At 36.1% G+C, this 23782-nt stretch overlaps 1 protein-coding gene and 1 pseudogene across 2 annotated transcripts in view; one reads left to right on the forward strand and one right to left on the reverse strand.

The window, feature by feature from the left end:
* Window positions 1–398: 398 nt before the first annotated feature.
* Window positions 399–23782, reverse strand: part of PIP4P2 (phosphatidylinositol-4,5-bisphosphate 4-phosphatase 2) — a 54434-nt gene continuing 31050 nt past the window's right edge. Inside the window, exons 5-7 of one of the 2 annotated variants that reach the window (XM_025870814.2) lie at window positions 15891–15943; window positions 1586–1676; window positions 399–779 (exon numbers count right to left, since the gene is read on the reverse strand). In XM_025870814.2, the coding sequence (XP_025726599.1) occupies window positions 636–779; window positions 1586–1676; window positions 15891–15943 (288 nt within the window). In that variant the 3' untranslated portion in view covers window positions 399–635. Of the gene's footprint in view, window positions 780–1585; window positions 1677–7546; window positions 7733–15890; window positions 15944–23782 lie in introns of those variants that run through there. The other variant, XM_025870815.2, reaches the window with a different exon arrangement.
* LOC112823216 (nudC domain-containing protein 2 pseudogene) lies at window positions 21777–22246 on the forward strand (annotated as a pseudogene).

Here is a 23782-nt window from a genome sequence, read left to right on the forward strand (position 1 = left end):
CTTGTATTTTAAATTACTACCAAAATATTGTATCTTTCTACAAACAACAAAAAACAAGCATACAGTATCTAGAAATGGTTTTTATCTGTCAAGAATGTCAAGTCTTTGAAAGGTACACTCAATTTTTTTTTCCTGAATAAGGTCACTATGATCTTAGGTTAAAGTTACAGTAAGCAGTTCAAGCAAAATGCATATTGCTTAGATTTTAAAGCAAGCAATTCTGATACTGTTTAATTAAAATGTGAGTACAAATGTGAAGCTATTGTAGAAACATTTATAAACACTCCTTGGGAATACTCACAGATCAGCAAATAATGGAATAACTGACTTAAAAATAATGGAAGGGTGATGTTATATGTAATGTTTGGTGACAAATCCAAAAATATCTTTAAGAGATGTAAAAGAACATGAAGACACAGTTTTATTATTCAGAGCTTGAAAACCTAGCAGCAAAACAAACTATTTGCATATAATGTAGTACAATGAGCATTTGTTCATAAAATACTCCCAAAGTCTTGAAACTTTATACAGAAACCAGAATGGAATCCATTAGGATGAATGATTCAAAGATGTCCAGAGTAGCTTATCAAGAACTGCTAGATACTCTCACCTGCATCACTGAATTATAAGCAAGCTTACGCAAAACTGTGTTCTGGGTAACTCACTCTTATGGCTCCCCAATAACAAGCTCGGATAAGGCAGATCAAACCTAAGAGATAAGCAATTGCCCAAGAAACATAGGTTGCATGAAATCGCCTTGCAAAATCTTGGGTGCCAACCTAAAATAAAAAGCAATATAATAACAAAGATTACAAACTTCAAGCAAATATTTGCTTACATAGCTTGTGTTGGCTTACATATGATTTTTATAAAATATATCCCTGAGGCCACAATATTCCTATGAAATATGAGTTGATGAATTTGTTGACTATCACTGGCAGAGTAAAATTTAGGACAATACTGCTAGTTATATTAACTATAAATTTTATGAAATAAAAAAGCCCATTTGAACATGTTATTTCTATAAGTAATTAAATCTGTAATCTAAACTCCTTAGTGTTGTATGATACAAGATGGGTGTTTCTAATAATATGGAACCAGGTAGGACAAAGGAGAATGGGAAGTCAATGGTAGCAAAAAAGATCAGTAACTCCTTCTCAGTGCCAACTACTTAGCTTCGGTCTCCTCTAAAAATAAGCCATCCCCATAATGGTAATAAATCTGTGCTTAATTTGAATAAAGAGAACGGTTTTTCAGACCTCCATAGCTGACTGACTATTGCTTTTGCTTTGGTATGGCACTAAATAAAAACAATGGGCCTTTGTTAAATGGGTGGTAAAGCCCCCAATGTCAAGGACCTTTAGAGGAGTCCCAAAACACCATTTCACGGGATGGTCAAGCTCCATTAAAAACAGGTCCGTGGATTGGGCTTCAGATTGCCCACAGTCCTTCAGAAGCTTCTGGGACTGGGATGACAGGGAGGCAGGCTCTCTGGGGTTCACTGAAGGTTGTCCCAGGCCTCATCATTTACTACTGATAAAAGTTGAGGAGAAAGAATTCTAACAGTGAGTAGAGTAATACTCACAGTTAATCCAACTCCAATGAAAATACATATCATTCCAATGGTAATATATGCACAGCAGCGTCTTCGTGGAAGTGCACTACCCACTGAGGAACTGCAAAGTCATGAGCAAAAGAGAGCATTATTTACATGCAGTTTCTCCCTTTCATCTTTGTGAATACTCCTCTATGGCTCTAGTGACATATGTGCTTCCGTTTCTTTCTTTAATTTGAGAGACAAGAACATGCCTAAAAATGCCATTTTTAATGAGTTAATATAATCATAAATGGTAAATTATATTATAGTGCCTCGAACCAAAGTTCAAGCCTTGATTATTGACAGTATCCACAAAAGAACCACTGTGGTCAATAATGATCTTCCAAGATAAAAATACATTTCAAAAAATGTATTCTAGGATGGAAAATATGTGCTATCTTATAAATAGCACTTGATTTTTTACAGTTATAACAGTTAGTATATGTTTACTGTAGAAAATTTGGAAAATAGAGTAAGGAACAAAAAGGAAAAAGAAAATTACCTATAATTCCACTACCATAAATAGTCGCTTAGTGTTTTGGCATCTCTGCCTTCAGCCGGTTTGTTTTGTTTTGGGGTTTTTTTTTGGTAATTTGCCAACATAGTATAAGCATTTTTATGGTCATTAAATATTCTCTAATTAGAATTCTGATGGATGAATATAACATAATTTAACCAATTCCCTACTAACTGGATGCTCAGAGTTTTCATTACTACAAATAATGCCAGATAAACATCATTTAAAAGCATTCTGCTTAGTTTTCTTTGTTTCCTCAAGATAAATTTTTAGAATTAGGATTACATAATTAAAGAGATTTCAAAATCTTTTAATACAAATTGCAAGAAGCCTATGCGAAATTCATAAAAGCATATAGTTACCCCACTTCTCAACTGAAGTTTTAAATCCAATAGTTTTTAGTTATTTACACTTTTAATTTTTGTAATTTTCAAAATGGTACAAATATAGCAGAGATCACACAGCCAAATTCGCACTTCCTTCTTTTCCTAAAGCAGAAATACATAAACACATCATACAGGAGGCACTGTATTAGCAGACAAGATAATGAAGTATCTGATTTGCTTTTGTATGGCCAGTGTCAACATCACGGCTGGCACACAGTAGTTGCTCAAGGAATGTATGCTATGAATAAGTGGAATATAGAAATGCATTACTTACTAGGCATACTTTAGAAATGGGCTATTCCATAGAGGTTAATTTTGCATAACAGAAAAAATGGTTTCCTTTAAGCTCCAAATCTTTTTAAAAATTGATGAATAATGTTTCAAATATATATCCTAAATACTCCTGAATTCTTGAACTGAGACATAAACATCTGGGTAACCTGGAGTCATCATCAATGTAGTGTGCAGCTTGCTATCTGGAGTTACCAGGACATAGGAGATTCATTGCCTTTATAGTTAGTCATAAACTATTTTTAGTTTTAATTCTTCTGCCGGCATTTGGTGGTTTTCCCTGCCTTTACACCTCATAGCTGGCTGTCGTTTCTCATTTACCTGTGTATATGCCTCGGCAGTCTGATCTGCCATGGATTCCAAGCCAACTCAGTTTATTAGAATTACGTATTAAATAAGTCAAAAGGTCCTAAGTGACTATTGGAGCAGCTTTTCTGTGAACCAAAGAATCCACTTTAGTACATTAATTTCAATGCATGAATTCTCCTTAGAAAACCCAGGCTCATTTTTCATCATCCAGCTTACACAATCACTACCTCTGGGAAGTCTTCCCAGAAAAGAAATAACCTACTGTTACTCTACAACTCAACTGCCGTATTATCACAGGGATAAAGTAATGAGCAACAAGCACCTACTCCCTAGATTAAGAAATCTCGTGGTATCTGCATGCAATATGTAGTACTGTTTTGCATGTGCTAAACCTCTGTATGTGTATGTGCTCAACTATGCCTGTGACTTGCCCTTTTGTGTTTGCTTAATACTCTACATGAGACTCTTCCACACTCCTATGTGGAGATCTAATTCACTCATTTTCAAACTATCTTCTGTTATATGAAAGTACCAGTTTACTCATTCTCCCTGTTAATGGGCAGTCAAGGGTTTTTTTTTCCTTAAGTTTTGGCTATTATAACAAAGCTGCTTTGAACACTCCTTTATGTTTCCTATGTACATATGCAGGAATTTCTCAAATATATTACTAGGAACAGAATAGCTGGGTTGTACTGTAGACATATCTTCAACTTTAATAAATGCTAAATTTATATCCTCACCATCTTTATATGAGAGCTTCCAGTGTTCCACCCACATCAACACTTCAACACTTGGTATTGTTTTCATGCTTGACAATTTCATGGGTGTGAATGGTATTTTGCTGCAGTTGTTTTTTTTTTATTTTATTTTTTTAAGATTTTATTTATTTATTTAATTGACAGAGAGAGACAGCGAGAGAGGGAACACAAGCAGGGGGAGGGTCAGAGGGAGAAGCAGGCTTCCCGCGGAGCAGGGAGCCCGATGCGGGGCTCGATCCCAGGATCCCGAGATCACCACCTGAGCTGAAGGCAGTTGCTTAACCAACTGAGCCACCCAGGCGCCCGTTTTTTTTTTTTTTTTAAGATTTATTTATTTATTTGTCAGAGAGAGCGCAGAAGCAGGGGGAGCGGCAGTCAGAGACAGACTCGATTCCAGAACTCTAGTATCATGACCTGAGCCAAAGGCAGATGCTTAATGGACTGAGCCACCCAGGTGTCCCTCGCTGTGGTTTTAACATGATTTCTAGCAAGATTGAGCATCTTTTCCAATGCTAGTTGCCTACTGGTTTTCTTTTCTCTATTAATTGTTTGTTCATACTATTACTCCTTTGTTTTGGGCTGTCTTTAGCTTACTGACTCACAGATGATATTTACACAATCTGCATACTATTTGAGGAAGCTATCTATTCTGTTTATATCTTCTTTTAGTCTGTGGGTTTGCTTTTTTATCAAGATTAACCTTTACTTAAAAAGCAAACAAAAACCATTACTAAAGAAATAGTTCTAAAATATTATGAAAACCCATGAAAAGAAGACTCAACATAGGTTCTAAACCTGATAAAAGTACATTTTAGAAAGACTATTAATGCTAAACTTCTGCCAAACGATGACCTTAAAATGCCAAACATGAAAGAATCTCTTAGGACCATTTTTCAAATAGATAATTTGTCCCTAGCTTGGCCATCCCTTCTTTAACTATACACCAAAAGTCCTGCTGAAAGTATGCAGTTTAGCTGATTTTACAATAGAATGTAACAATGTAAACAGGTTCTTGATATTGACAATGTTACCAAGGGTTTGTTGTTGTTGTTTTTTAATTTTTGGATCTTAAGAGTTGGTCACAAAGGTGAAGTATTATCAAGGCTCTTTTGTCAGTTCTCAATCATGTCTGACTCATCCATCCTTCAAGTAACATGCAAGGCTCAATAGTTTTCAAGAGGCAGAAGCCTGAGGCAGTTTAATAGGATTGTGGGGCGCCTGGGTGGCTCAGTCGTTAAAGCGTCTCCCTTCGGCTCAGGTCATGATCCCAGAGTGCTGGGATGGAGTCCTGCATCGGGCTCCCTGCTCAGCGGGAAGCCTGCTTCTCCCTCTCCCACGCTCCCTGCTTGTGTTCCCTCTCTCGCTGTTAAAAATTAAATAAAATAAAAAAAATAGGATCGTGAGGTGAACCCATCTGAGTAAGAACTTTATCCAGCCACTGGCTGGGGACATGCAGGTGGAACTCAGTCCAGCAGAGGGTGCTAGTAACATCGTGATAGAGGTATTCTGCGCCTGACCCTTTACAAAGCTCAAGCATACGATACACATTTTAGTGAGTTCATAGATTGTCTCAAAACCATGGTTCACAGTGTGCCAATAACTGAGCAAATTCTTGGTTATTAAAAATTTTTAAACTACACCCACTAGGGATCTTGCAAACATTTAGTGGGGTGAAATCAGCTCAGCTCTGATTTGGCACAAAGATGCTACTGTTGCTGAGGATTCTAGCCTGTGGTTTTCAAAATTCACTTTTAAATAATATCTTCTGATAACGAGTTTTTATTCATGAAATCAATGTAATGTAAGGTAATTCTAATATAGTAAAAATTATCAATATTTTCCTTTCAGGTTTGTGCTTTCTTCTGCCTTGTGTAGGAAATTCTTTCCTACCTGTCTTAAAAATATTTTTAAAATCTTCTAAAAGTATTAGAATTTAATTTTCATACTTATGTCTTGATCTACAAGAGCACAGTCCTTATAATAATCAATTTTTATTTTACTTATTTTGAAGTCATATTATGTGGTGCACACAAATCCAGAATTTATGTGGGGTTTTTTGTTTTTTCTTTTAATTAATTAATTTATTTATTTATTTATTTTAAAGTAAGCTCCATGCCCAGTGTAGGCCCTGAACTCATGACCCTGAGGTCACATGTTCTACCAACTGAGCCAGCGAGGTGCCCCCAGAATTTATGCTTTTGATGAAGTGACCATAATAATAACTCTTTTTACCCTAAAGCATATGAGATACTTAAGGTACCTGCTAAAATGCTATAATAGAGACATCCAGAATACAGTAGCTTAAAAAGTTTATTTCATAGGGCGCCTGGGTGGCTGGCTCAGTCAGTTAAGCATCTGCCTGCAGCTCAGGTCATGATCCCAGGGTCCTGGCATCGAGCCCCGCTTCGGGCTCCTGCTTCGCAGGAAGCCTGCTTCTCCCTCTGCCTCTGTCTGCTGTTCCCCGTGCTTGTGCTCTCTCTCTCTGTCAAATAAATAAATAAAATGTTTTAAAAAGTTTATTTCTCTTGCATATAAGAATTCAAAGGTAAATGTACAGTTTAGGGTTGCTAGACCCCTCTGTTTTGTGATTAACTGCTATTGTCAGACAGCACGGGTGACAAGTCTCCTGCTGCAGATGCTTTTTCCAGCCCAAATGGAAGAGGGGAAAGAGAATTAAGAAAAGTTTTGCCTTATCTTAAACACATGACTACAACCTTCTTCAAGAGAGGCTAGAAAATGTGGTTAGCTGGGTGGCCAGACTCTGAAAGTTCTTCTGGTACAAGGAAGAAGAGGGCAATCTGCTCTTTTAACTAATACAATTATTTTTATGTTGGTTAGAGTTTGCATGGTATATCTTTCCTTTGGTGAAGGTTTTGTGATTTGATCCTTTTTCCCTTTTTTACTTGCATCCTATGCTCTCGTATTTCATGAGTTTCTTCTTCAAACTGCACAAAACGGACTTCAGTCTAGTTTGATAATTTCTGTCAAGCCTTGCTGACAGATTCTGTCTAATTACATATATTCTGACAGCTGATATATATATGGATTATTTCTGCTCTCTTATTTTGGCTTTCCATGGTTTCTGTATTTTCTATGATTTTCCACCCTTTTTTCTAGACTTCTTGTGGGTTGACTATGATTCTTTTATTTCATTTTCCACCTACTATTTAGAAAGTTTTACAATTTATTTTTACTATTTTAGCAGTCATGTGTAAAATTTAACATACATAACATTTAAAAATTAAAATCATTTAATAAATCTTCCTCCTAACAAAAACAGGAATCTTAGAAAGCTTTAACTTCAAATATTCTGCCCCCATCTTATATGTTCTTGTTCTCCAATATTTCAATTGTTGTATTTTTATTTCTCCAAATTCATTAGCATTAATATTATCATTACTGTTGTTTTTGCTATTTTATACAATGTTCCTGATGACTGTTTACAAGTTACAAGTTTACCTTTTATTGTTGCCTTGTAGAAATTTCTTCTGGGATATTTTTCTATTTTCCCTAAGTTTATCTTTTAGTAGTTTCTTTGGTGAGGGTATCAAGATGGTAAATGTTCTGGATTTGTTGTTGTTTGTGTTCATTGGTCTGCATTTGAAAATACCTTTATTTTGCCTTCATTATTCTACTATGGCTTAGATTGGTCTATAATACCAGTTTGACAGTTAATTTCTCTTAATACCTTTAAGTACTTTTAAAATTTATTTTTGGGGTTCCATTGTTGCTGTTGAGATGTTTGTTGACAGAACTGTTATCTTTTTTTACAGTCAAAATCTGTCTTGGGGAGCCTGGCTGGCTCAGTAGGTGGAGCATGCAACTCTTGATCTCTGGGTCTTGAATTTGAGTCCCACACTGAGTCTGCAAATTACTTAAAAAAAAAAAAAAATCTTTAGAAAAAAATTTGTCTTTTCTCTCTCTGCTTTTAGTATCTTCTCTTTATCTTAAGTTTTCTGCAATTTCACTATAATGCATTTGCTTATTTTGGATGGATTTCACTGTTCTTTTCAAATCTAAGGGTTCATATCTTTCATAGATCTGAAAATCCTTAGAGATTAGCTCTTCAAAATGCCCCCTCTCATTCTTTGTTTTTGCCTTCTAGATCAGATATATTTCAGATGCTCTCATATATATTTGTCTTAAGATTACTCTCACCTGTGTGTCCCTGATGGATTCTGGGTAATTTACTTACCTCTCTCTTCTAATCCACAACTTCAGTTTTCAGCTTCATCTGCTGCTTTACCTGTCCATTGCACTGTAATTTTTGTAAGTTTTATTGTTTCTTTTAAAATCTACCTGGTTGTTGTTTTAGTTAAGTAAATGTTTTATTTTGAGACAACTGTAGATTCATAAGCAGTTTAAGAAATAATACAGAGATCTCAAAATTTTCTTATGCAATTTCTCCAATGGTAACAACATCTGGCAAACTACCAGTTATAGTATTATAACCAGGATATTGGCAGATACAATCCACTGATAGTCAGATTTCCTGCTTTACTTATACTCATTTGTGTATGTGTGTATTCAATTCTACACAATCTTATCACATATGTAGGTTTAAGTATCTATCGCCACAGTCAAGATACAGAACAGTTCCAACACTACAAGGATCCTTTGTAATCACACCTACGTCCCTCCCACCTGCCTACCCTCTGCACCCACCACCTTGTCACTAATCTGTTCTCCATTTCTAAAATTTCACCATTTCAAAATGTTACATAAATGGAATCCTACTGTAGGCAACCTCATGGGGCTGTTTTTTTTTTTCACTCAGCATACATTCATCCAAGCTGTTGCAGATGTCAATATCTCATTCCTTTCATTGCTGAGTAGTATTTCAAGGTATGGAAGTACCACAGTTTGTTTAACCATTCACCCATGGAAGGACATCTGGGTTGTTTCCGGTTTGGGTCTATTAAGAATAAGGTTGCTATGAAAATTTGTGTACAGTTTCTTGTGTGTGCTTGGTCATTTTTTTTTTATTTAAATTCAATTAGCCAACATATAGTACATCATTAGTTTCAGATGTAGTGTTCAGTAATTCATCAGTTGTGTATAACACCCAGTGCTCATCACACATCACAATCCCTCTTTAATGCCCCTCACCCATTTGCCCCATCGCCCCACTGACCTCCCCTTCCACAACCCTCAGTTTGTTTCCCAGAGTCAAGAATCTCTCAAAGTTTTATCTGTTTTCTCATTTCTATTTTTAAAAACATTTTATACATGGCTATAACATATTCTGTATCTAATAATTATATCTGAAGTCCTTGGGAATCTAATTATACTGTTTGTTTCTGATGCTGATTCTGTTTATAGTACCTTGTTTCCTCTAGTGGTTGGTAGTTTTTGTTGAGAATTTATTTTGGCAGTTCTTAAGGTAAGAAATCCATAAGAATGGTTTAGGGGTGGCTTCATCCACAGAGAATTTTCATTTCCTTTACCAAGCTCCCTAGAATGATACAAACCCTAAACCACTTTAAATGTATTTCAGAGACTGGCTTTTCCTAGACCATATAAATGAGGTAAAATATAAGGCTCAAACTCACTATTCTTATAAAATCTCTACTTTATAATATTCCCTTTATGGTGGATTTTTTCCCCACCTACTCTTTTCATGAAGAACAGCCTTAAGGACTTTTTCTGGGGGTAAGGGGATGGTAGTCCTATTCACCTTCTGCAAGGCCAAGGCCTTCCTCTCAGTCTTCATCTGAACATTGAAACCCAAGGGCCTGGATCCCCAGTATCGGCAAATACTCTCAGGATATTTGAAATGACAGCAATAATTGTCCTTTCCTCTTCATTTCTGGCCCATGGGTATCTTAACTTTCATATGAACTGAACTATGCATTTAAAAGGATATTTGTTATAGTTAACTAGTCTTTCATATTACTGGATGTAAAAGTCAAAAGCCTCTAATATACAAAATATGGACAGTAAATCTCCCAAGAGGAAAAAAGATCATGCAAGACTTCTCAAACATCTAACTGTTCACTCTTCAAATTATTAACTTTTCCCTTCACAATACTCCCCTATGGACCACAGGCCTTATAAAGGACATCTGAAAAATGAAGATGGTGCCAAGCAATGTTTTTATAACACAACTTTCAGATGAGGTAGCTAGGGAAGGTTTTATTAGATGCAGCTTAAGGGCAGGATAAGATGTGAATAGATGAGAAAGTAAGTAAGTCATCTTAGCAGATGACAGTGACATTGTTCAGGTATGAAAAACATAAGAATTTTGTTCAAGAAACAAGCAGCAGAATAACATTTCTTTCAGAGACGTTTTCTGTAGGTGAATAGTAGAGTAATAAAAGCAAGGGCTGTATGAACTAATTTGGGAAGTTAAGGAGGGGTTTTCCTGTGTAAGCCAAGTCATCCCAGGCCCAGTAGGATGAGATTTAGGGACAGAAGCAAGAAACGGTATTGTATATTTATGTAAGTAGAATTTGTTGAGAATGGCACATAGTGAGTTGTGTGTTAAGGTGGAAGAAAACATAATAAAGATATCACTAGAGAGATTAGGCAAATACCTAAGTCTGGAGGGTTGTATATACCTCGCTAAGAAGTTTGGAGTTTGATTTTGGATTTTAGGCAATGGGCCTGTAATACTCCATATGGCGTATTTATTTCAATAAGTAGAATATGTCCTTCCTCAGGATACTTTATATGCCACCATATATAGACAAACCTAGGATAACAATGAAAATAGCACCTCATTGTGCAGTATACAACCTGCATAAATGTACATCATGACCATGAATTTTGGAGCTACTAAAAGATTTGGAGCCAGAGAGTTTAAAATCATATTTGTATCCAGGGCCATTACTCTAATAAATAGAAAAGAGAAAAGCAAGACTGAAGGCCAAGAGATAAATTAGAAAGCTATTACAACAGTCCTGGAGAGGGATCCTAAATGTATGAACTAAAGTAGGAATAGAATAAGAGAACAGAATGGAAATGTCAAGAGAGAATTGATAGGACTTGTTTCCATTTGGATATGGGAAATAAAAATACATTCAGATTTCGGGCTTGGTCAGCTGGGTAGATGGGATAACATTCATTAGAATAATATATTCATCAACACACAAGGAAACTTAGTTTGCAGAGTGGAAGGAAGTTGAATATCTGGGTTCGAAATGCCTCCAGGTTGAAATAACTATAGGGAAAATAGTGAATACAGATTGAGTATTTATATCTGAAGCTCCAAAGACAGACTTGGGGTGATTTAGTAGCATTTTGGTTGAGATTTAATGGCATGTATGACAGAGGAAACCATGAGAAAACCAAGATCTAGTGTGGTCAAGTTGCAACCCTGGAGAATAGCAATATTTAACTACTTGAAAGAGAAAGGGAAGTCAACAAAGGAAATAGCAAAGGAACATTCTCAGAGTGGGAAGAAAGCAGGAGAAAGTGGTACCTGGAAACCAAGAAAAGAACAAATTTTAAGGAAAAAAACAGGATGATCAACAGAACCAAATACTTACTACAGAGAAAACAAGCCAGATGAGGACTGATCAGATCTATTAGAATTTGCAATTGGGGTATGAATTTTGTTAAAGCAAATTCAGTGACCTAGTGGGGATGATGGCTGATTGCATTTCACTCCAGAAGGAATCGGTGCCATGATCAAATGAAGGGATAAGCACTGAAAGGGAGAGCCCTGCCTCCCTCTGAGGGGAGAAAATGAAGTATGCATAGACACAGGTAGTGTATAGGCAGGCAATTTAAGACGAAGGAGTTCCCAATCATATCAGGAGACAGAAGGCAACTCATCGGCTGAGGCTGAGTGAGTAGTGTAGTAGGGGTGGGAGCTGAAGAGGAACAGGGAGATACTGTTCCTGGAGATAACTGCTTGGGAGAACGGGAGAGGGAGTTAATCAGGGACACTCCAAATTTAGTATCAAGCAAGGGTTTCAATGAAGTGTTAAGCTATATATTTGTAAAGAGATAACCAATACAGAATTTTTTTTCAGATGTCAGTTATCTTGGTAAAGGAAGGGAGAAGCAGTGGCCATACTGATCCAAGACTGATGGTTGGAAAAGTAGATGGATATGAATTTCAAGGGATGAAGACTCAGCCAATCTAGCAAACCTGGAGTCTCTTTATATCTAATATGTCCAAATTGAATTTAGCATCTGTCTGCCAGACATAGTTCTTCTAAATGCTATCTTAGTGAATAGTTCTATAGCCTCTCAGATATAAAGTCATCCTCTACCCCCAATCTCTCTCATACCTTCACATTCAATCCTATCTATTCTGTTTCCTTAATACCACATCTACATTTTGACTCCACTGTACCTCTGCACAGGTAGCTCCTACAAGGAACGTCCTCTTTTTTACATCATTTTTACATTCTTACTCATCTGTAATAACTTCCTTCATATACCACCCCCCAACCAGAAGCTTTCTCTCAAGTTCCCTTTCCCCTCCCCAATCTGGGTTAGGGGCTCTTGAAAGCAGAAAATGCAATGTGTACCTCTTTCAAAGGACTTAAAACTTTATTATAGTTGACTATTCTCTTCCCTATAGCCACAAGAATAAGTTCCCCGAAGGCAAGGTTACATCTTTTATTTCAAGCACCCAGTACCTAGCATAGGACTATTTACTCAATTCATGGATAATTGTAAAAGAAAGCACTAAACAGCAAAATAAAAGTAAGAGTCCACTATTGTTTAAAATGTCAGGAGATGATCCATAAAGGAGTATGTCAGTGATACAATAATAATTATCATGGATTAAGCCGCCATCTTTATCAGTCTTAGGTCTATTATAATAATATAGTTCAAGTACCCCTTCTGAATGCTAGGACTACCACTCCTGTCCTGCAGTGGCCACAAGCTGCCCAACTAACTGGAAAAACAGCCTCACCTTCAGCTACAATCACCCCAGGGAGAAAGAGTGGTATGAAAAAATGGCCTTTGGTCTCTGGAACCACTGGAAGAAGCTTTCCTGCACGTGTTTTGTGATGGTTTCATAGTAATGACTTAGTAACCCCTGTAATTTAAACATAGTTTTAGGATATTTTATACTTGTGTTTAAAGAAATAAAATTCCTGGAGCGGCACAGGGTTAAGCATCTGACTCTTGGTTTCAGCTCATGATCTCAGGGTCATGGGATCAAGCTCCACTTCAGGCTCCCTGCACAGTGTGAAGTCTGCTTAGGATTCTCCTCCCCTCCCACTGCCCCTCCCCCTGTGCTCGCTCACTCTCACTCTCTCAAATAAATAAATAAATCTATTAAGAAAATTAAAAAAAAAAGATTCCTTAGAATCTTATCTTAACAGATGACTCATCATTTTGTTATGAAGAAGAACATTCAAAAGGAAAACAAATGTAGATACAAGCCATGAGTGTTCATGTGATAACAGTATCTTTACTCAAATAAGTAACGGATGCCCTGAGTCCTCCCATGTTTAGCATGTGATTCCAATTCCATAAATGTTCCTTTAAGAATGATTTTAAGCAGACTTATTCCATGTGCATTTCTATCCAAGTTGTTCCTTAAGTAATTGATATAAATTCTTCTTAACATTAATACACTGTCTTGTGATATTTTAACCCATTATAGACTATCAAGACATTCAACGCTTCTTTATTATTAGTAAAATATCACCACTGTTCTAAAACAATGACCCAAGCAAAATCACGTAAGCAAAATCCTTAACCTCTCTAACAGTTCCTCATCTGTAAAATGAGGATCACAATTCCTGCATTCCAGGATTGCTGGAGGGATTACAGCTAATATATCTCTGTATATAAAGTAACCACCACTGTGCCTAGCAAACAATCTACTAATCACAGGAAGTTTCTGCTTCTTATTTTCCACAGAATTCTTATTTATTTACTTATTTTAAATTTTTTAAGATTTTATTTTTTCTAGAGAGGGAGAGAGAGCGCGCACACTAGGCTAGCATGTGTATGCACACAGAGGATGGGGCAGAGGGAGAGGCAGAGAATCCCAAGCTGACTCATGCTGAGCGCGGAGCCCCACACGGGATTCAATCTCATAACCCATGAGATCATGACCTGAGCTGAAACTAAGGGATGCTTCATGGATTGAGCCACACAGGCGCCCCTTCCATAGAATTTTTAATCCAATTTAATGTTCTTAGTGAAGATATTTGCCATTTAATTTTTTCCATTTTTGTGAAAACATAGATAACACACAGAAATATTTATCATTCACATACATATTCACATACTTGTGTGGGGGAGTGTCTCTCAAGTATATATTTTTCTGTATATTATTTGGGGTTATCCACTTTGCTTCTCCATATAGACTTCTACTGAATCCAACAAAGTTAAGAAATCAGTTGATTAATTTCACAAATAAATTTTTAAAAAAGGAAATGTCTGTTCCTCTGAAGCCAAAAATATGCTGTAAAGAAGTTATTCTTGGGGCGCCTGGGTGGCTCAGTTGGTTGAGCGACTGCCTTCAGCTCAGGTCATGATCCTGGAGGCCCGGGATCGAGTCACGCATCAGGCTCCCTGCTCAGCAGGGAGTCTGCTTCTCCCTCTGACCCTCCCCCCTCTCATGCTCTCTCTCTATCTCATTCTCTCTCTCAAATAAATAAATAAAATCTTAAAAAATAAAAATAAAAGAAGTTATTCTTACAGGGCTAGATTCAGTTGGAATTAGATATAGCAGAGATAAATGGAGAGATTTTGTTACATATACACTCTATTTAGATACTTTTCAATTCTTTTCTCCTAGAAATCGTTCTTAGGATTTCCCCAAATTGATAAGGTGTTTATCGTACTAGGGATCACACCAATTAAAATATGAACTCATATTTTCGGTTTCAAAAGTTGAACTGTCAAAACACTGCAGTTTAATTTCCTTAGTTTAAGTTACAATTCACACATATAAGTGGAGAACAATCTCTAAATTAAAAGTTTATCAAAATAAATACTGTGCAGAAAGAGTTAATATATAGCAGCCCTGAGATAGCTATAGGTAGAAAGGTCTGCTTTCAGGATTGACCCTTGGCTGGCATCTGTGAACCTAAAATTTCTAAAACGTTCCCACAATTCCCTACCTGATAAGAGTGGCTCACTGTGCCCATACTGTTTGTGCAAACAATATGATTTATGCTGAATACCTGCTTTCCTTCTGAGAGTTTAGAAATTCGGTATGTGCTATGCAATAGGTGCCTCTGTGACCAGCTCCAACAATAACCTTGGCCACAATCTCTAATGAGCTTCTCCAGGAGATAATATGCACCTGGGTTGTAACAATTCCCTGCTGGAGGAATTAAGCCCTTCCTGTGTGACTCTATAGGAGAGGACTCTTGGAAACTTGCACCTGATGTCCTCCAGACTTTGTCCCATGTGCCTTTTTCTTTTGCTGATTTTGCTTTGTATAATAAATCATAGCTATGAGTACAAATATATACTAATTCCTATTAATCCTCTTAGAAAATCACAGAATCCTGGGGTGATCTGGGGAGCTGCCACAAAATATCTTTAATCAAAATATCTTCTATTTTTTCCCATTTTTATATTGCCTTTTGTTAATTTCCTTAGGTACACTATTTAAGAAAAGAGAAAAATATACTGAATAGTTAATATAGGTAAATAATTATATAAATTTTGCTATCAGAGAATAATCTCACTAGACGGGGCACAAAAAAAGCTAACAACTATCTAATTATAAACCTCCAAACATGGTTTTTCTCCTAGATTACAGCCCATTTTTTAAATATAAATTTTAGATTATTTGCAATAGATTATAACCTCTTAGGACATTTGTAAATCCTCACCAGGTTACTGGTAATAGTAATTTCTTCTTAGAAATTGATTTCCCTTTGGAGAGTGATAATCAAGCCCAATCATTTTCATTTCAAAATGGAATATATTAATCAGTTTAAAGATATCTTTTTTTTAGTTTTAGAAAACATAAACATATTAAACATATATTCATCCCATAGTATGTCTTCAAATCAAAATCTACCAAAGTGAGCATTCTGCTCTTTAAATTGTTCTCAAGTACCTCCAGTACCATTTCCAATGGTAGAGAAACTTACATTTTTTTGCAGTGTGGGCATTTTGCCAGAGTGTTGAACCTCAGTTCCATCCACTGTAAATAAAAAGAAAAGATTGAAAAGAAAAACAAATGAAAACTATCCAATCTGATAAGATGTTTCTTTTAGTTCAAATGTTACCAGGGATCACAGCAGAAGCAACCCCCTTCTCACCGTTATAGAAGCTTTCCCCCCTCAACACTTCTTCCCCTCCCTTAAAATAAAGTTTGGGATTCTCCTCTGCAACAGTTCCCATGACTTGTCCAAGATTCTGACGCAATCTAGGTTGGCTTTATAATGAAATCTGAACGTAATGGTGTAATTAGGGTCATTTCTTTCAGTTTTAGGTCTCAGTTCATTTCCAAGGAATAAAAACATATTTCATGGGCCTTCAAAGATGTTTTGCCTTTAAATCTTCAGGACTAAGGGTGCCTGGGTAGTTCAGTGAGTTAAGCATCTGCCTTCGGCTCAGGTTATGATCCCAGGGACCTGGGATGGAGCCCTGAGTTGGGCTCCCTGCTCCGCGGGGTGTCTGCTTCTCCTACTTTCTCTGCCGCTATCCTCCACCCCTGCTTATGCTCTCTCGTGCGCGCTCTCTCTCTCTGTCACAAATAAATAAAATCTTTTTTTTTTTAAATCTTAAGGACTAGCCTTTTAAATATATGGATATTGAAATTCATTACTAAAATGCAACTATTTATAATCTAATTATGTGGGAAACCCACAGAGTAAATAAACTAAACAAATAAGATAGAGAGAGAACTCAAGTCAGTCAGCTCTCTCTGTCCTTCCTTGCTTATTCTATGTAACAAAAAGATACTCTTTCTATGGTGCAAATTTTCTTCCCTGTGAATGTAGGTAATAGAATGAACTATCCTCCTTGTTATTGAGATACTTGAAATGGTTTACTGGTTGTGGGTTAAAGTCTTTGAGAGAATGTGCGATATAAATTTAAAATAAATCTTAACCACAAAATGTATATTTAAAAGTGCCTTTTTCATCTTCCATTTTGCTTGCTTTTCTATATTCCTCTTGCAAAGGGTCTGTTTCCTTTATGGTTTTAGAAGAATTCCTTTTAAGTATTTCAGTTTTATCAACAAAACAACTTTTCTTTTATTAAAATTAATTTTTGTTTAGGATTCCAATCATTCATGTCTCTTTCCATAACTTTCCAATTCTAGGTATAGTAGGGCTTCAATAAATTGTACATATCCAAATGTTTTCCACACAATAGATGATAACTTTCAGAAAGTATTTGATACATAGGTTTTTTCTTTTTTAATTTTTAAAAACTATTAACTTAAAAAAAACAAATAAATCTGGGTTTTCCTAGACTTCTCTTTCTTCATTTTTATTTGACACCTCAAAGAAAGTTAGTTAAGCTGGAAATGATCTCTCAGTCACAGTAGGCACAAAGAGTCTCAGGATAAATGGAACTTCACATGAATGTTCACTCTCTTTTCAAAAAAATGATTATTTTTCAACATCTGAGAATGCCAAACCAAGGCTACATTTTTTGTTCAAGCACCAGTAAATCGTTCTTTCATACTTACTTTGTACAAGTTAATGTATTGCAAAACTTAATAGTAAAAATGTCAGAATGTGCTAAGCAAACATTTCTAGAGTTCTACAGAATATTAAGTGAAGAATCCAGAAATCTTACTACTTTTTTTTTTTTTGAGAGAGAGAGAGAACATGGGGGAGGGAAAGAGGGAGAGAGAATCTTAAGCAGGCTCCATGCCCAGCAGCACAACCCTGAGATCATGACCTGAGCCGAAATCAGGAGTCAGATGCTTAACTGCCTGAGCCATCCAGGAGCCCCTTTGTTATGTTATTGTAATTAGTTTTAGGACAGTTGCTGAACGTGCAAAGTCATTTCAAATTTTATTTATAAATAACAAATTTAAGTTCTTCATAGTTAAAAGAACCAAAGTAGTTAAGGAGGCAGTTATGAAACCCTTGAGCAAAGAGGAACTCAAAATCCAAGCTTGAAGGCTATTATGTTAGCATAGGAATTCCAGAATTTTTAATGACCAACCTAAGGAGATGATTTAGTCCAATATTATCATTTAATAGTGCTCTTCATTTCAGCATAGATTATGCATGGTAAATTCAATTATAACTGAAAAACAGCTAAGACTTTATTATGTAAAGTCTTATGTAAAGTCTAGTAAATTATACAGCCAGTAACCTAACATATCAGGTTTTGTTATCTCCAAGTACTCACTTAAATGCAGCAAACTAAGAAAAGCATCTAGTATTAGAAATAATTTTAAGAAAAACATCTAGTATTAGAAATAATTTTGTCATACTCTATTCAAGTGAATGCAAATATCTATGCTTGTGAAAGGAAGTTGACTTACTACTGTTCTTTAATCTAAACTGCAGCCTCTGCACCCTTAGAATTTTATTGCCAGAACTTCAATAGGAGAAAAAAACCAAAATTATCTATTTTCTTTATTTTTTTGAAGATTTTAGTTATTTATTTGACAGATAGAGACATAGTGAAAGAGGGAACACAAGCAGAGGGAGTGGGAGAGGGAGAAGCAGGCTTCCCACTGAGCAGGGAGCCCAATGTGGGGCTCAATCCCAGGACCCTGGGATCATGACCTGAGCCGAAGGCAGACACTTAACGACTGAGCCACCCAGGCGCCCTATAATATCATCTTCTAATATATCAACGTTATAATGCTAAAGTTAAATTTACTATAAATTTAACTTAAATGAGCCACCAAGGCGCCCCAAAATTACCTATTCTCTATCGGAAAGATTAAAGGCAACTACTCTAAAACTCAATCATTTTTAGTGGAGGTCATCTAATATTTGACTTATTTCTAACCTTCTACGTAACAAACTTAGTTTACCCAAGATGTATTTTTTTAATCAGTCTTAGAAGTCCATAAGAAAGTTATACTGCTAAAAATGAATCATTTGATAGTACCTTACTGGATTTTATTTTTTAATGGACACACTAGGTGACTGGTATCATTACTTTGAATTATTCACTTTAAAACTATTGTTATTCTCTGCAATGACACCAAACCATATGTCCTGTGTCCAAATAAGGAAAATCTGACCCTGACTGAAGGAACTACACAGGCTCACTTCAGAGCAAAGTTTGAACCATCATCTACAATTCAGGTACATATTGTAGATTGTTTTTATTAGGGCATGCCAACCCCACAGTCAGGTATTGGTTGACAAAGCATCTGGACCTGCCTTTCATCAGCAACAGAGAACACCTGCCCCACAGAAATGCAAAATTAAACTCCACTGTTCAGTGTCTTAAGAAACTTCTTTATTTTTAAAGGCTATGTATTCCCTTTATTCTTCTGGAAAATTATTTTCTAAGCAATATCCCTCAAAACATTATTCTGACTAGATGATGTCGTGAAAGTAGCTTAGAGGTTAAAAAGTATTTGTAGGGGTGCCTGAGTGACTCGGTGAGTTGAGTGACTGACTCTTGGTTTTGGCTCAGGTCCTGGTCACATGGTCCTAAGATCAAGCCCCACTGCATCAGGCTCTGTGCTCAGTAGGGAGTCTGCTTGGAGATTCTCTCCCTCTGCCCCTCCCCCACTCCTAAAATAAATAAATAAATCTTTTTGTAAAAAATGTTTGTAAATACTATATTAAAACTCTTCCTGGATAGTAACAATGATGCAGGCTAAAAGTGCTAAAGAATACACCTGTAAAAAAATTGTGTTTAGTTTTTTGTTTATCCTAGCAATTCCCAATGACCATGGAACTCTTTATTCACAGAACACCTATTATTATCCTATAAAATGAGTGTTCCATTGAATATACTTTGGAAAACACAAATCTAACTTTTCAAAACATCACCCATGGTTCCAGCCAGGCTGTGAAATGAAGAATATGAATAGAGTGGATTTATAGTAAATTTAACTTTAGCATTATAACATTGATATATTAGAAGATGATATTATAGGGCACCTGGGTGGCTCAGTCGTTAAGCGTCTGCCTTCAGCTCAGGTCATGATCCCAGGGTCCTGGGATCGAGTCCCACATCGGGCTCCCTGCTCAGCGGGAAGCCTGCTTCTCCCTCTCCCACTCCCCCTGCTTGTGTTCCCTCTCTCGCTTGGGTCTCTTTGTCAAATAAATAAATAAAATCTTCAAAAAAAAAAAAAGATGATGATATTATAAACAGAAGGTTGTTGAGGACACAGTCCATTATATTGTTCTTTTATCTTAATCCATGGAAATAATTCTTTCAGGTCACAGTATTCCAATAAACCCTCTCCTATGTGATCTTTTTTAAAAAATCATGATTATCTTTAATAGATCATGTTTTCCTCTATTCAGAGATGCTAGAAGTCTCACAGCTAAAATCCAGACTAATTTTAACTGCAGGATTAAATATTATGCATATTTATATTCTTATGTACAACTTATAATGTTTTTCTGCCCTTTTTTCACTGTTCCTGATTTTTTCGTATATCCTTTTCAATGTCACTGAACTTCGTAACTTGTCTCAATCGTTTCTATGCCTTGTAAGGCAAGGCTGAAACAAGGTAGCGAAAAAGTAAATGAATCCTAATAGTTAAAAGCTTGAAGGACAAAGAACATACTACAAAGGACATAAGACTATTTGTGATCGGCATAATAATAAGGATAAGGCAAAGTTCTTGAGTCAGAATTAAGAGATCTGTGGTCTACTTATTCTTTATGACACTGAATATCTCTCATTAATCTGAAACTCTCAAAAGTAATAGCCACCCCACAGGTATATACTATGCTCCCCTAATCACCAAAAACTTTGGTTTCTAAAAATTTTTAAATCATCTTTAAATACCATATATTAATCCAAAACAGCCTTTTCTGCTAAAGAATTAAAGTTTTTAATCATATTTACTGTACTAATATGCTAATATGATTCACTTGCCTACACTAAATATTAATTAAGAGTTAGTTTTAGAAGTTAGTCTCTGGAATGCACATTACTTTAGTAATTTTCTCCTAGGGTGAAAAGATCTAAATGCACAAATTTAAAGTAATAGAAACCATGTCACATACATATCTTTTAACCTCTCAATTTGGATCATTCTCTAGAATTCACTGCCAGATGATTTCAAAAAATTAAATATGAACTCTTTAATGTCTCTGATTTTCCTTTTTTCCTCATTCCCTTATCTACCCTATTGTCAGTATCTCTGAAAATCTTTATGCTATTCCCAACCATCATCTTCACTTTTCTGGATAATAAAAGCCAAACATCTAGTCTTGTTCCTCTGCAGGCTTGCCCTGATGCAATCCATTCTATACATAGCACTCTTATATACAGAATTATCTATAAAGCTCTACTAAGCTTTCCATTACTCTGAGAATAATGTCACTTCCTCTAGGCTAGGTAATTCTGTGTGTGCACTAAGAACACTCTGTTATTTCCTACTGTAGTCTAAACACATTTCATGTAATTCTTGTTTTAATTGTCTTTCTTCTCCAATTAGATTAGAAAACTCCATGAGGGCAGGAAATGTGCCCTCCTGTTTCCCCAGCATGTAGCCCAATGCCTGATATGCACTCAGTATATGTTTTTGAACATATGAAATCAGCTCACTTATATTGTGGCTATAAGATTATCCATGGTGAGGATTTAGAATACAAAATATAACTGAGCAAAATGCAAATGTAAGATAATTATGGAGGGAAGTTCTCTGAAGTAAATTGAAAAGAAATCTGTTTTGAAGATTTTAAAATGGTATTTCAAAATATAATTTGTTCACATATAAGAAAGAAAATAATAAATATATTTAACATATATTTAACTTAGTCAAATCACTTGATACCTATCAAAACCTACAGAGTCTATTACCCTACAATAAAGCAGTATAACCTTACGCCGTGCAGCTGCAACTGGGAGACTATTGGAGTATGTTAGCCCCGTTTGAGGAGAGCGGTGGGGTGGTTCCATGCGGGATGCCATGGGGCCAGTGGTCCCAGACCTTGGAGGTGTTCACTGAAGTTCAGGTGCCACGAGGCACTCACGCCCAAGACAGCCAGTATGGCCTGCAGAGCCAGCAGGTGGCACTGGCCCTGGGCGGTCGCGAGATCATTAAGGGCAAGCTCTTCGATTCTACAACAGCTGATGAGGGAGCATGGACTTTGGAAGACAGAAAATGGTCCATATTGTTTTTACAAAGACAAAAAAAAGATGCAGCAAATTGTTGGACTTCTCTTCTAGAATCTGAATATGCAACTGATCCTTGGGTGCAAGACCAAATGCAGAGAAAATTTACATTAGAGAGATTCCAGAAAGAAAACCTGGTTTTGACTTCAGTGGAGCAGAAATCTCAGGAAACTATACTAAAGGTGGAACAGATTTCTCAAATCTTGAGAAATAACCACTACTTTTTTTTGCTGCATTCTGTGGATCCTAGCAGATGTTGCCAACTTAATCAAAGGAACAGATTATGTGATGGAAGGAAAATGTGGATACCTGCAGTTAACAAATTGCAAAATATCTTTAACTATGGTTCTAAAAATTGTATTCAAATATGACTTACATAGGAAACATCTTAAATACTGCGGAAACTATTCAACTGATAGAGAGTAACTTTTTTTGGACTTGTGTTTTTGCTCAGCATGAAGTTTCATGTGCTGTATTTTACTAATTTCATATTAACCTGTATTTTTAATACAAAAAAAATTAGGGTATAGATCATGTGAAATGACTGGGAGGGAATCAGGGATAATTAAATTTTTCTTTCAGTAAGTGTAATGCAGTAATGTTCAATAAACTTTCCTAAATAGGAAAAAAAAAAGGCAATATATAGTAATTTTCAAAAAGAAGTGTGTTAACTATTCCCACAAGCTATATCTAATTTATGTACTCAGTCACTGATTTAATCAATAAAACATAAATGTAAGGAAGATTTACCTTCTCCTACTAGATTGGAAAAATCCTAGCAATTTTGATTAAATGTAGTAAATCAGATGCATGCATTTCCATTTCCTTTCCCAAACTTGACTAAAATGATAGTAAATGAATTTAAAAATGTATTAATACCATAAGGATAAAGAGGAGAAATGGCCTCCAATTTTTGGACACTGGAAAGTTAATGGAGACTTGGCAGCTGACTTAGTGAAAGGGATGCTGAAAGTTTACAGCTGTCTGCAGAGAGCTATGTCAACGCAAAGCTATTCACACTGAAGAAAGGCAGAGCAATTCAGCTCTTGGGGCTACTACGTGCTTTCCAAGGTGGGGCTGGGAGTAGTGACACAAACAGCACTATCGGCTATACACTCTTCCCTACACACCACAAAACCAGAAAGCCCTCTCTCCCCAGTTCGTGCAAGAAAAGAAGGATTTATTCTGAAAAGAAACTGGACTAGAAAGCTTATGAACTTAGAAACACCAGGCATTAGCAAAAGGCAAAAATAAAACATTCTAAAAAGGAATTAAGTTAAAGTCTGTGGTTTCGACAGTGGATGAGACCTTCTCCTCATTACCTTTCTTAACTCCTAAATGCTGTCTCCCAGGCATATCACTCACAAGAAACCAGAGGATTGTTCCCCAGAGAAACTTGCCCTCAAAGAAGACTTCTTGACATAAGTTATTCAAAAAATGAGAAAAGGGAGAAGAAAAAGAAGTGGAAGAGGAAGAAGGAGGAGGAGAGAGAGAAGGAAGGAAGGAAAGAAGCTTCACTCCTGCTGCATGGATAGAGCTTCCAATCAGTGCTGACCCTCAAATATAAATGAACTCTTCAGTAAAATCTCTATCACTAAAAAAAAAAAGTGGAGGGAAAACAGAGACAAGACATAAAGAAGAATAGTACCTCAGAAAAAAAACAGAATTAATAGTTTCAGAAAGATGCCATAGAGAAGAGAACGTTCTTTAGAAAAAGAAATAAATTAACCAGAGAACACAGGAAAACTCT

The sequence above is a fragment of the Callorhinus ursinus genome, unplaced genomic scaffold (genome assembly GCF_003265705.2).
Source record: "Callorhinus ursinus isolate GAN/ISIS: 27379988/994484 unplaced genomic scaffold, GSC_fseal_2.0 scaffold5, whole genome shotgun sequence".
Classification (NCBI taxonomy): domain Eukaryota; kingdom Metazoa; phylum Chordata; class Mammalia; order Carnivora; family Otariidae; genus Callorhinus; species Callorhinus ursinus.